Source organism: Strongylocentrotus purpuratus, unplaced genomic scaffold, assembly GCF_000002235.5.
Source record: "Strongylocentrotus purpuratus isolate Spur 01 unplaced genomic scaffold, Spur_5.0 spur5_scaffold_20, whole genome shotgun sequence".
In the NCBI taxonomy this organism is placed as follows: Eukaryota; Metazoa; Echinodermata; class Echinoidea; order Camarodonta; family Strongylocentrotidae; genus Strongylocentrotus; species Strongylocentrotus purpuratus.
Window position 1 is genome coordinate 14,106,860 of NW_022145606.1, and position 14,141 is coordinate 14,121,000.

The window sequence follows — 14,141 nt, forward strand, 5'->3', positions numbered from 1 at the left end:
CAGGGTGTCATCGCAGTCACATAACCAGAGGAACTTCACCATTTTATTTTTATTTTTGTCTTAAGTGCAAAGTGAAGCACCCAGAGCTCACTTTTTTTTCCTTCTTCAAAATTGTGTGCAGCTTATACCTGTTCATTGCATCCATAAATTCAAAGCCTTGTAGCAAGGCTACACCAAGAGTCTCCACTATTGAATCAATGTTAATCATTAACCGGAATGTAAATAAAGAAGCTCCAGTCTGTTCGTCTAAATTTATGCCATATCTGCATAAATTTGAGCCCTCGTACCTGGCTAAAAAATTACAGTATCTGATCTGCTGCTTCCTGAACTGAAGGCTTATCCAAATACAAATTCAGCCATCGCCACCATCATTATCAGACAACAATAAAAATGAAAGAAATGATAGCGCAAGCGATAGGTGAAATAGATTGTAACAATCATCTTTTTTGATACAGAGGACAAATCAGAGTTTGATAGGGTAAAGGCCAGGGAAGGCCAAAATGCTATCAGACGAAATCTTCAAGTTTTAAGATGCGAGTGCTAATAGTTTATCGGCAATAAAAACTGACCTTAGATGATAGGGCAATGAACAGGTTAGGTCAAAATTAAACAGTCATGCAGGTTTTGGAGTCACAATTGTTCATGTAGATATCAAGTCTACATACAGTAGTAGTACAGAGAACTAACAGAGAATATATTTTACTTGTGGTACAATAGTGCCTTGCACTAGTTTCATTTTTAAAGGCTACATGTATGACAAAGGCCTTGTTCACAGTTGATGCAATAAGCCAGCCCCCCTCCCCCCCCCCCCCCCCCCCAACAAAAAGAGAAAATGAAATAAATGAAGTGTGCTTCACATTCCAAGTAATAGTGATTAGGAATAAGGCTCTTTGTTGCATGCTGCTAAATTGCACATTTTCCATTCGCTTTAATACATACAAGTGTATTTCATTCCAGGGTGGGTTCTACTTCAGCCAGTTTTAAGAGGTCATGTGTGAACAAGCTATCAGATTATCACCTTATTTCAAGAACAATTCATTGAAATATACAAGTCATGTATATTTGCATTGATATCTCAGCTCGATGTACATTGTACTTCTTGAGTTTAAAGGAAACTGTTTGCTTTCCTTTTTAGCTCTGAAAGTCATTTTCATGTTTTTTTCATTTTAAACAAATCTTCAACGCAGAGCCTGTGACTCATAACACAATTCATGAACTTTACAAAGAGAATCAAATATAAGCATTTCACACATTACACTAAAAGATATTGGCAAAAGTTGGCCCTTTTCACAGATGAGATCCTGTACAGTTCTAAGCAAGTTGTTTTGGGTTGATATTCGAAATGAGGTTTACGTTTTGAATAGTGTGCCTGCTTGGCAACTTTTAATCTACCATATGTACTGGTACTGTATACAAATATGTTTGGTAGACCACATGGCCCCTTCAGGGTTAACAGAATGAGTAGAAGGAGGAGGCAGAGAAGACAAATGAGAATGAGGAAAAGGAAAAGGAGAGGAGAAGGAGAATGATGAGGAGGAGGAGAAAGAGAAGGGGAAGGAGGAGGGGAAAGAGAAGGGGAAGGAGGAAGAGAAGAATGAGAAAGAAAAGGAGGAGAAAAAGAATGAAAAAGAAAAGGGTATGGAGGAAGAGGAGGGGGAGAAGGAGGAGGAGAAGGAGAAGGAGGAGGAGAAGGAGAAAAAGTAAGAGAATGAGAAGCAGTAGAGGAGAAGGAGGAGAAAGAGAAAAAGGAGGGGAAAGAAGAAGAGGAGAAGGAAGAGTAGAAGGAGAAGAGGAGAAGAAGAAGGAAGAGAAGAAGAAGAACACTGGTGTGTTTTTAAAGTAGAAACTAATGATACAGTGCAACCTTCACGAGTACATGCAGATGTACAGTCATCCTAGAGTGTTCACGGTCCTAGTTCACTTCTCTGCTAACCACTACCTTTAACTCTTGTAAATATCTCATAACAAAAGGTCTCAGATGTTTGATTTGGTGGAGGCAAATTACTTCTATTCAGAGCAAGAGATAGGTTTACAACTGCTCTATCCATCATAAAACCACTCATGTGTGGAAAAATAGGAACACATCATCTCTCACACTACTTCTGATACTGATCGTCATTCTAACTTTTAATAGTAAAAGTGCCCTAATACATGTACATACAATGTAAAACATGTAGGTTATTATTATCATCATCATCATCATCATCATCATTACACTTTTAAATAAAAGGTTTTAGATATTCTGGAAGTGAAATGAACTCTGACCTTTAGGGGTATTTTATGAAATTATACATGCTAGTCTATTTAGTCTACCCAGGGAGAGTGTTAAACTCACATCTCTCTGGTCTACCGTGGAAGAATCATATACATGTACATGTACAACATCCCCCTTCATTACGCCAAATGATCAAAGTCCATTTTAAAATACTACACATTAAACATGTACATGGGCATGAACTTGCATATTTCGCTGTATAATTTTTTAGTCCATGCAGTACATATTAAACATGTACATGTCGCTCACATGTACATATTAAACATGTACATGTCGCTCACATGTACATATTAAACATGTACATGTAGCTCACATTGTAAAAAGCATGTGTGCTCATAGAAATGATGAAAGTGCTATAAATAGGTCCACCATTATATGCACAGTCATCAAGAAAACCAGCAAACAATAAGGCTTTAAAAATAAGAATTGATTGATGGCAAGGTAAACAATGGATTCAACCACTTTTAAAAAAATGGATTCGCTCTCAAAAAATATTGCCAATTAAAGCCTTGGCCGGCCTCATAAATATATATCTACAGTGTAGCAAAGATTGGACAGCATTGTATAATCGCTTATTGCAGTTGAAGATTTTAAAGATTACGTTGAGTAGCTGTCATACTATGGTACCATCGAGACAGAAACTATCTGACATTTTCTTGTCAAGATTAAATGCAGATCACAGGTAAAAAGCCGCATATAATTTAATTGAAGATGGAATAGGCATGGTTAATGGTTACAGTAGGGAAAAAAATAATATTTATTTTTCGGGGGCTACATTTCAAGCTTTCCTGCCTGAAAATAACATTCTAAAATTTGTTTTGCATTGAACTCTATGTAAATTTATGGGGGCTCTTTTGGGCATTTCGGGGGCTATTTCGCCCCGAGCCCCCATGTACAGATTGCCAAGAGATTAAACCCTGATCTTGCTCACAGCAGATACATGTATGTACTGTATATGTACAGGTAGTTTGATAAACGTCTTTAGCTATAAATTGGCAATTTTTAAACTTTTAAATTAAATTGTATATGTATATGATGTAGTTTATATATGTTCATGTACTTCTCTTTAGTTTCAATTTCAAAATTAAAAATGATATAGATTTGTTTTAAATAGCAGCATTCAATTGCCAATTTGAACAAAATATTATCAAATTGAATTGGATTGACATGCAAAGTAATCCCTTACAAAAATGTTATCCTCAAAGATTTAAGATTATCACTTTGAATCAAATTTAACTGCAATTAATCCCACCCCAAAAATTTACCCTCCAAGAATTATCATGGTAGTAAAATGCAGCCACGTGCGAGTGAAAATTTTACTTGTCCACGTTGGCATATTATTTACACCGTGGTACTGGGTACGCCTTTCCCCTTATGTAAATTTACACAGCTCCAAGACCAAGATTGACCCTTACCCTCACACAGAATCTCTCGAAGGAAGGCAAATATATGTATATCAAACAAATATATATCTTCAGAGACCGCTCTACTGTGTGTTACAGTCAGCCATGGAAGTGGATATAGTGTAAAGATATATGGTAGTAAGCTGTGCATCATACTCATGCATACAGACAGGATTCCCACTGGGAAAAATATATTTCTTGGCTGTTTTCACACAATTGTTATGGTATTTCCTAGAAAACTACAATATATATAATTCCTCATATATACATGTATATACAGGGTGTACATGTATATTACGTAAATTAATATGTCACCAAAACAAATTGCCATGTATTCTTGTAAATTTGAATGAATAAAAAGAATTGAATTAAATTGAATTGAAAACTAGACTATTTTTCTTCTAAACAGCCTATTTTTAGGCTTCGGATTTATAACAGAAGATATATTTGGAGTTGAAAATAGTATTAAAGAGAAAGAGGCCACCTAGGTGACCTTTTTAAGCAGGTTCTTCATCACTTACATGTACCTGTTTCTTCAGGGAGGCAAAAACTGCTGTATTAAAAACTGCCAATATTTATATTCATGGAATATTACAAAAAAAACATTTGTGCAAGACCTTTAGGCTACAGTGTACATGTGTAGATTTAATGTACATGTATGATCTTCTAAAGGTTTTCTTGTGTGGGCAAGAAAACATAATTTAGTGTTTGTAAGGACAAATTTGCAGTTTGCTAGCATATTTCATAGAATTATCAACATTGATATAAAAATGTCCCAAATAAACCCCCTCAAACCTGCTACCCAGCACTTTGAAAGAAGGCTATTTATCACTTTCCATGTCACAATTACAAGCTTTATTGTCACATCACAGTATAAAGTATACACATGTACATCAACAGATACTCAATCCCCAAGGATTGGTGATCACATGGCAATGTTTAGACCCTGTTAAATCAGGCATGGATGAGCTGCACTCTCCAATCACTCAATTACCCTCATTGACAGTTACATGGAATTTATTAAGGCCAATAGGATTAGGCTAATCTCTTACAATTATCCCCCTGAGGGTGTTGTCTAGGGGGACATTGATACCCCCTCTTTATCTCTGCTACATAATTGGGGTTGAAAGTGAGAAAGTGATAAGGGGAGGGGTGTCTCGGTGACATGTCCTGAATAAGGTCACTGCCCACAATATGAAATGTTTACTGGTCTCTCTCTCTCTCTCCTCCTTCGCTCCCTCACTTTTCAATTTCATGTTGTTGGCCACATAAAAAAAACCTTTAGAAGATCATGAATTAAATCTAGCTATAGGTCTTGCACAAATGTATTTGTGTAATATATATTCCATGAATATAAATGTTGGCAGAACTTTGTAAATACAGCCATACAGTACAAGTGGCCGCATCTCTCTTATTTTGCCTCCAAACTAAAAATTAAGCTTTCTTATCTCAAACTTTTAAAAATATTTTTTCTCCTTTCAAATGCAGTTCCAAATATTATGCTTAGATCTATCATGCAGTTTACTACATGTAGACTAATAACTCCATGGATCTATGCATGTAATGCTTTCAATATATTCCCATGCACATTTTCAGGACTAATCTAAATTCAGGTCGAAAGACAAAAGGGTAGTAATCTGTTGTCTTATCTGGTGGTGAGGTTTTTCATTAACTATTTGAGATGGCCATCTGTTTATTCAAAGATTATAACTACATAATGCGCACTGACTACTGGAGTTTAATGGCTGTGTACTTAAAATATTAAGGAGGAGACCCCCTTTAATGTAGTACACACATATACTTTATAATTAAAATGTTAAGAAATTGGGTTCCAATCTCAAATTGAAAAGACTAGACATTATCGATGCAAGTACGTGTCATACAAAAGACATTATACATAAAGACTACAGATAAAACCATGCCCTTACAAATAGTGTAAGACTTCAATATACATACATGTACATGTAGTTTACTATTCAAAGAAGCTCTCTTGTAATTTTCACAAGATAGTAGTATTGTACTGTACATAATGTGTATCATTTATGTTATCATGTTTTGTGTATGAAGAGGTCCATGTTCTATTATTTCATTTCTGTTTTCTTTTGCTGGACAAGTGAGACAATTGGTGCAAATTTTTGTGATTTATACAAATTTGAGTAAAGTTTAAAATCAAATATGACCACTCTGTTTGTGCTTTGGAGGAATAAAGCAAACACTGTTTACCCTAATCATGTTAATGAGAGAGTCAGGGAGACCTGCAGCTAAATCAAGTTTAAGAATTAAGATCAAAGAAGACCATGCATGTCTTTGAAAATATAACAATAGCTTTTATTAAACAGAGACCTGTAATTAAATCAATTTTAAGAGCGCAGAAGACCATGCATGTCTTTGAAATGCAAACACTTGTGCTCTACATGGGATTATAAAATATAACAATAGCTATAACAGAGACCTGTAATCAAATCAAGTTTAAGATCAAAGAAAACATGTACCATGTCAGCAAACACTATTGATTCAATGTGTGGTTGTAAAACATAAATGGCTTTATCAAAATGGAGATCAGCAATTAAATCAAGTTTTAAGATGAAAGAAGACCATTCGTAGTTGTACCATGTTTTAAATCAGCAAACACTAGTGCTTCTACATGTACATGGGATTATAAAACATAATAGCTTTAAATGTAACAGAGACCTGCAATTTAATCAAGTTTAAGATCAAAGAAAACTACCTTACTCATCTCTTTGTAGGGAAAAGCAGACCCTTTTTGCTCTAAAACACAACAATGGCTCATTATAATGGAACCCTGCAATGGCAATGTTACATGTACATGTAAGTTAGACTATTAAATAGAAGTTGACTCATGTCTCTGAAGGGATACACCTGAGAAAAGTCAAGTTTAAAAATCAAAGAAGACTATTCAGTCCTTTGTATGGAAATAAACACTATTAACAAAATTTAATCTTATTTAATATAAAAGAGGCCTTAAATTAAAGTTAAGTTAACAATCAAAGAAGACTCATGTCTTTTATGCTTATTATAAATAGAGAGAGACCTTTTTGTTTTATTCGATCATGTTTTAAATCAATGGTGCCCATGTCTTTATACAGTTTATAGGGATGTAGCGAACACTATTGGAGAATAGAATGCCCTATTTATTATATAACAAGCAGAGATCTGCAGTTCAGTTTAAGTTTACAACCAAAGGAGAGTAGAAGACAAATCAATTCTGTAGGGATGTAGCAAACATTATTTATTCTGAAACATAACAATAGATTAATGATAGAGACCAGCAATTCAATCAAGTTTAAAATAAAAGACCACCCTCATAGGGATATACAGGGTGTAGAAAAGAATATTTATACTAAAACAACAAAGGCACATTATCATGGAACCCTGCAAATGGCAATTAAAGCGTATCTGCCATAGTTTACAGGAGGGATTAGACTGCCCTGCAAGGTCACTGGACAGGTGGTTATCTCATCAACTCAGCTCTCAGTTAACATAAGAAAAAGAGGATCATGGGGGACCAATGGTCACCAATTAGGCATGGTTTGTTATATAGAGGGCGCAAGTAGCTACAAGTAGTGTAGTGGGCCTTTAAGTCAAGTTTAGAACCAAAGAAGACTAGGGATTTAGCAAACATTATTTATTCTGAAAAATAATAAGAGATTAATGATAGAGACCAGCCATTCAATCACGTTTAGAATAAAAGATGCACATGTCTTTGTAGGGATATAGAAAAGAATATTTATTCTAAAAACACAACAATAGCCCCTTATAATGGAACCCTGTAAATGGCAATCAAGTCGAGTATAAAACCAAAGAAGACCACTCATGTCTCTGCCCATCAGAAAAAGCACACACTATTTATCCCAAAACATAACACAGCAACCCCAAACCATTCTGAGATTTTTTTATGATGGGCTCTTCCATAGAAGCTTGGCTTTTTACAACCACCCTACTTATAAACATGAGGTCACTGATTGAGTAAAGACTTGACCAAATCTGCATACATCTCTTTACCAATACTCTATCCATCCATTCATTCTCTATTTGTCTGGCAAGATGGAGTTCAATAAAGGGGCGTGTTTACTCTTGGTCAATTTTTAGCCTGAGTTCAAGCCAAAAGGGGATTCTTCTAATATGCTCATGATGAGGTTCGAAAGGAAAAATACAAGGCAATTTTTTCGTCTGCTAGAATTAATGTACAATCGTATAGAACCAGCTCCTTAATACCCAATGTGTACTATCAACAGATCTACATGTACATCTGTTTTCAATGAACAAAGAAAATGATAAATCATCTTTGATTTCAAATCGATGTATATTGGAATTATAATTTGTATTCTATATTAAGTAGAGCCTTTATTTTTGTTATTTAGGTTACTTTCTGTGGGTGATTTTTTTTCAAAGCCCTACATGTATATGTTGATATATGTAGGTACAAAAAAAAAAATCATAACAAGATCTCATTTTGATAGAGACAAGCAAAAAACAACAAATATATTAATTTCTTCAGAAAATTGCATTTTATCGGGAAAATCGTACCGTTGTATTTACTTCTAAAAATCCTACGAAATATGATAAAATCGCACTAGTTGGCAGTAGGTAAGAGAAGTAATTTGGAGCCCCCCCCCCCCCCCAAGTATCATAGCCATAAAATAACAAGAGAGAGAGGGGGAGGGGGGAGGGGGAGGGGAGTATCAACACTTTTATGAATCTATAGCGAAAAGCAAACACAATCACATCCTTTTCATTGAACCCATGATATCTCACTCAGTCTGGAACCTAGGCTATCATTTGTCATGTGTGCATGATGATGAGCGATCATAAGAGTGGGTGTAATCGTGTGTTTGTGTGAGTGAGTGAGTGAGGTAAAGCGCCACATGCTCATAATTCAGGTTTTATGCCCTGCTTCAGAATCTAACTGAATAGATGGATGAATGACTTAGTACTTTTAGCAACCCCTCTTTGACTGATTTTACAACTTGACTTAGATTTTTTTTTTTTTTTTGGCCTCCCAATTTTATGAATGAAAATCTATTTGCAAGGAGCATTATAAGCAATGTATTAGTTCGAGGTAAGAGGCTACATGTACATGTACATGCTCACAATTCTATACAGGTATGTCACACTTTAGACTGGTTCTAAAATAGGGATGACTGACTGACTGACTGAATGACTCAGTACATTTATCAGCCCATTTTTTAAGTAAACAATTGATTTTTTTTCTTCCCCATTTCATCAATGAAAATCTATTTTAAGCATTTCGTCATTCACCAACATTGCCGAGTTGCTGAGTGAATTAGCAACAACTTTGAGGAAGGGTTTTTGATGAGGATAAATTGGTAAATTTTCATCTTCACACCCTGGAGGAAAATTAAATATAAAATGGGTCATAGTGTAATTAAGCTATTTACATGTAAATAGAAGAATAATAAAATGTAAGTATTGGAGCCAAAGGAATATGTGTCGGAATAAAATGCACTAAATTCCTTTCACATCATGCAGTCTAAATATGACTGCTTGCCAATGCACATGCTCTATTACCGTTACGGCCTTGATTCTGAAACATTCATTGTTGCCGACCTCATATTTGGGTGCAGAGAAATAGAGCATGAAATTCGCCTATTGAACTTAACATGAACTACCAGTATAGATTACACCAGACTTGTGTACATGTAAGTACTAGCATGTGCATGGACGAGATTAACAAAACAAAATAGATGCAAATCTGAATATTTTGACTACACAAGCTACATTTTTGTACATGTACAGTAGGTCAGTACATATTTGAAAGAGAGACAGGGGGGGGGGGGGTAGAGTAAATGAAAATTGATAAACATTTCATCCTTGTTTTTTTTAAAAATGTTTAACAGTTACAGCTTATGACCCCCCCCCCCCCCCCCCCCCCCACACACACACAAAAAAAACACACATGGAGGGGGGATATTAAAGCAAAAAGCGTTTGTACATGGAGTACTTTGTGTTAATCCCTTCCGAATGGTCAACTTGGGAACTATGCGGACTGGAAATATGACTTGGAGCTAGACGAGAGTATTATAAATTGTGGAAGTTGTGGCAACTGATTTCTCTTTTTAATATATGGTTCATTCTTGATAGATTTATATCCTTAGAACTTCATTGAATCAATTTTAGTCAATTTAATCTGGCATCTTCCTTCACCTGTTTTTCTGTCACATTTAATTATTTATTCAAATTGATTTTCATGCTTTTTACAATTATCATTTTTTGGTTTTTGTTGTTGGGGGGAGGGGGTGTTCTTTTAGGTGGGGTACAAGTGTTTGTTTGTTATTTGTTTGGTCATGATTCGCCTGTGCATGCACAATCATAATTATGTTTATAGGCCTGTTTTGTTATATGTTATACTTTTCAAAATAATGAAGTATTTTGAACATAACATTCTGAGAAGATATAAAGTCTACATTGTACCTATCAAAAATATATGATCTAAAGTTTATCCACATTTTGTATTCAGTACTGTAGAAGTCGATCATTATACATGAAAGCTAATTTTTAAAATCCAACCGTATGGGTAACAGCGTATTTTTATATTGCCAACAAATTATAAATACAAACTACATTTAATTAAAAAACCATGATGACTATTGATGGTAGGTATGCTAATTTTTGCAATCTGTAAAAGCCACCATTTTAGTTTTTGGCATTTTTGTTAAAGAGATAGAAAGAGGGAGAGTGGAGAGGAGAGGGGGAGGGGTGTCTAGCTTAATTTACATTTATGTTATCTGTTGATGTTGCTAACAAGTACTTGTAAGGTTTCAAGTTTAGGTCAACTTCAATCTTCAAACAATGCACGATGTACTAGCCTTCTATAACAATTACAAAATGGTCTCCATTGTTGCTAAATAAAGCAGTTGATTGCACCGAGTGTTACCCCACCAAACACACCCACACACACACTTTTTGTTCCAAGACCGACATGAGATGAAAGCCAAAACCCGGCGGCACGAAAAGCCACAGGTAAATACCACAAAGTCAACTTGGTCAATCTTATTCTGAAATGGCCTGGATTAGGCTTAAAAAGTTAGGCAACAGAAAACCGTTAAGAATAGGGGCAATGTTTGCTCGGTGGGGTCGAAACCTTGGCATAAACAAACACAAGCGCCGGGGATAATGGCGCGAGAACACACGAGGCTACGATGGAACTAGCCGACTCATCGAACGAGGCGACGTACGGCGAATCTGCCGCCCCAGCCCCACGACGCCGGGATTCGGATGGCCACGCTTGCAAGCGCGGCGCTAGCATGAACGCGAGGCAGTGAATTTAGGGGCCCGAAGTTGTGGGCGTCGCTTACCCCTTGTTTCTTTTAATAAATTTTGACCTTAAATCTTCTTGATTTTATGGGGATTAGACCACACTAAATTATAAACACATGCATCTCTTTAAAAAAAAAAATTAAAAAATGTCAAACTTACATAGATCCTAGCCTAATGTACAAACGACACGCGACAGTGACTCATGAATTTAATAAAGTTAGAACTGACAATATTCCTAAATTAATTTTAGATTAGAATAACTAATTAGGCCCAGCCCTAGGATGTAGGACTCTTACTTGGAGATCTAACGTTAGACCTAGGCTACAATGTGTAGAATCTCGATGTAGACTTAAAATAAATCACCATTTCATTTCTCAATCCTCATTATGCTCATGACCATCACCATGATTTTTTTCTTATCAGGCATGAGAATCAAAACACTGTTCTAGATCTACACATCATGACATGCTGTTGAATTTGAAGTACAAATGAGCTAAATATAAGACTAAGAGTAAGAGTTAAGTTATAAAAATAAACTTTAACATAAACTTGTAACATCCATCCAAGACTCAAGAGCAGTGAGTTTGAAAAATTGTTTCACATGCAAGTTCCCTGATAACCGATGTATTAAATTGCCGCCACATCGCTGGTTAAACTGGCAGTGGATAACAAACCAAACTTGGGATCAATTTTTAAAATGTGTTAGGGGCCTAGACTTGGTCTTGCCTCTTGGAGGACCCCCAAACCCAGGCATGATGGTGTAAGTTTAAGATCCAACAGAAATTTCGGAAGCGAGTGGATATTTGATTAAAATGAAAATGAATAATTCTATCCTGCTATCTTCTGAAGAAAGTAACTTACCCCTCTCATCACATCTTCATCAACATCTTGCTCCGGTTCGGCCCAGTCAACCATAATCTGATGACCCCAAAGCTGGATACGACCTGGGATGAGCTTGCGTCTCGCCATGGCAGCCGCCCGGTGATTCTCGTATTCAACGAAGGCAAATCCACGATTTTTGGCCTTGTCATTGATGGATGGGTAGACGATCACGTCGACGACTTGCTCTGTCACTTTGGCCATCTCGGCAAGGATTTCTTCTTGCTTCTTGTTCTTTGGGATGCCGCCAACGAAGAGCCGGCAATTATCGACGGATGGGCAAACTCCCAGATATCGCCCCTTTCTGATCTCATAATTATTGAGCTGTTTCACAGCTTTCTTTCCGTCTTCCCGGGTGGTGTACATCACAAAAGCATAGCCACGATTGCTGCCGCTAAAGTCCATCATCAAACGTAATTCGTAGATTTTCCCAATTTTCATGAAGACGGGAACAAGCTCATCTTCGAATAAATCTCGAGGGATCTTTCCGACGAAGACCTCGCAACCTCGGCTTGGCTGCGCGCCTTCCCAGCCCGGGGGAGGTCCCCCATATTTCCGCTGCCCATTCTCCTGAACGATGTGGTAGCCGGTACGCTCCATCAAAGTCAGGAGAGCGGCCTCGTTTCGAGCACCAGATATTCCCTCGGGGTCTGACTTGGTTGGTGATCCTTCCATCTTATTCTAATCTTCTGTCGCTACTAAAATCACAATTAGAATGGTTAAAGTTGATTGTGATTTAAAATGATCGTCCAGCCGGGCTGATTATGGCTGAAATTGTGATGATCTGCGGGCCGGGTTGATCCCCAATCAATTATAAGCGCCGATAATATATCCCGCGGTGATATTTTGTCTTATCTACTCAGAGCATGCGCAGAAACTCTGTCGCCTGCTGCATAATTATTCACGTTTTGCATGCACGCGAGAGATTGAGAAAAGCAAACATTGGCACCCTATTTTCAGGTCAAAAGAGGATAAGGTTTACAATAGTTCGTCATTTTATTCCAAGGTATATGTAAGTTTGACGATTTGACCATCAGTGTTGCCGTGACTCAATCAAATTATTCAATTAGCACATTTCTTTTTACATCTACTTGTTCTTACTCAGGGGCTCTCGTTTCGTTTTTCTTTCTTGGTGGCTTCTTCTTCTTCTTCTTCTTCTTCTTCTTCTTCTTCCTTTCCTTCTTAAGTTCTTCTTCTTCTTCTTCTTCTTCTTCTTCTTCTTCTTCTTCTTCTTCTTCTTCTTCTTCTTCTTCTTCTTCTTCCTTCTTAAGTTCTTCTTCTTCTTCTTCTTCTTCTTCTTCTTCTTCTTCTTCTTCTTCTTCTTCTTCATCTTCTTCTTCTTCTTCTTCTCCTTCTTTCTTCTGTTTCTTCGATTACCCAATTAGGACTACATTTTCATGGCAGATTCCTTAAAATTCTTCAAATGGCTTCCACCCGCCCAACCCCTTCATTTGGACCTTTTAATTATGGGCACATAATATGTTCTTATATAGTTCTCCTTTTCCTGTTTTCTTTCTCCCTTTTTTCTTCATTTTTCAAGATTATCAAATGCCATTATTCTTAATATTCCACCAATTATTGTGGCTTAAGACTCGTAATATTCATTTCATTCATACTCTTGAGGTCATGCCTAACATATTATATAGCTAATCAACGCACCGCATATACGCAAGAATTCGGAAATGCCACGTGGGTTTTATTTTAAGTGGACACGCCCCCTAACTCAAGACGTTTAGGCCTACACAAACTTTGCTTTCTGAACCGACTGGGCTCCTTTTTTCCCCCTTTCTTTCTTCTTTAACATTTAAATTAGAGTTTAGAACGAAGATCGAGATAAAGGGAAAAGGAGATATGTTTATATTTACCTAAAAAGGCCCGACGGTATTCATTTTGTATAGGCAAGTATACAACATAAAAAAGCCAAAAATAATATATTTTAGTAATAAGTTGGTGTCGTGCATGTCACAGGGTATTGCAGTTTATATTGACGACAAAGTTGTATTTTTATTTCCCATTTGGTCTGATAAAATTTCCAGGGTTATTAACTCAATACAGTCAATATACTTAAATCTTATATGTGATTTATGAACTTCGGGACAATAGCTTGTATACTTGCCCTTATTTTGAGCAAAATAATTATGCACAACCAACAATGGCCTTTACCCGTTAATAAACAATTTCTTTACATCATACATTAGCGTCTGGGCCATATTTAGTATATGGACATGTTAATTGACAATACCATAAAAACCAGTCAAAGGTGCAAAACTGTATACTGTCAACAG

At 36.5% G+C, this 14,141-nt stretch overlaps 1 protein-coding gene across 6 annotated transcripts in view; it reads right to left on the bottom strand.

The window, feature by feature from the left end:
• LOC575684 (APOBEC1 complementation factor) overlaps positions 1–12,675 on the bottom strand; it is a 29,220-nt gene extending 16,545 nt beyond the window's left edge. For 3 of the 6 annotated variants that reach the window (XM_011680900.2, XM_011680906.2, XM_030992819.1), the window contains exon 1: positions 11,839–12,671. In XM_011680900.2, the coding sequence (XP_011679202.2) occupies positions 11,839–12,531 (693 nt within the window). In that variant the 5' untranslated portion in view covers positions 12,532–12,671. Of the gene's footprint in view, positions 1–11,838 lie in introns of all 6 variants that reach the window. The other 3 variants (XM_003729320.3, XM_011680883.2, XM_776070.5) reach the window with 2 other exon arrangements.
• Positions 12,676–14,141: the final 1,466 nt, after the last annotated feature.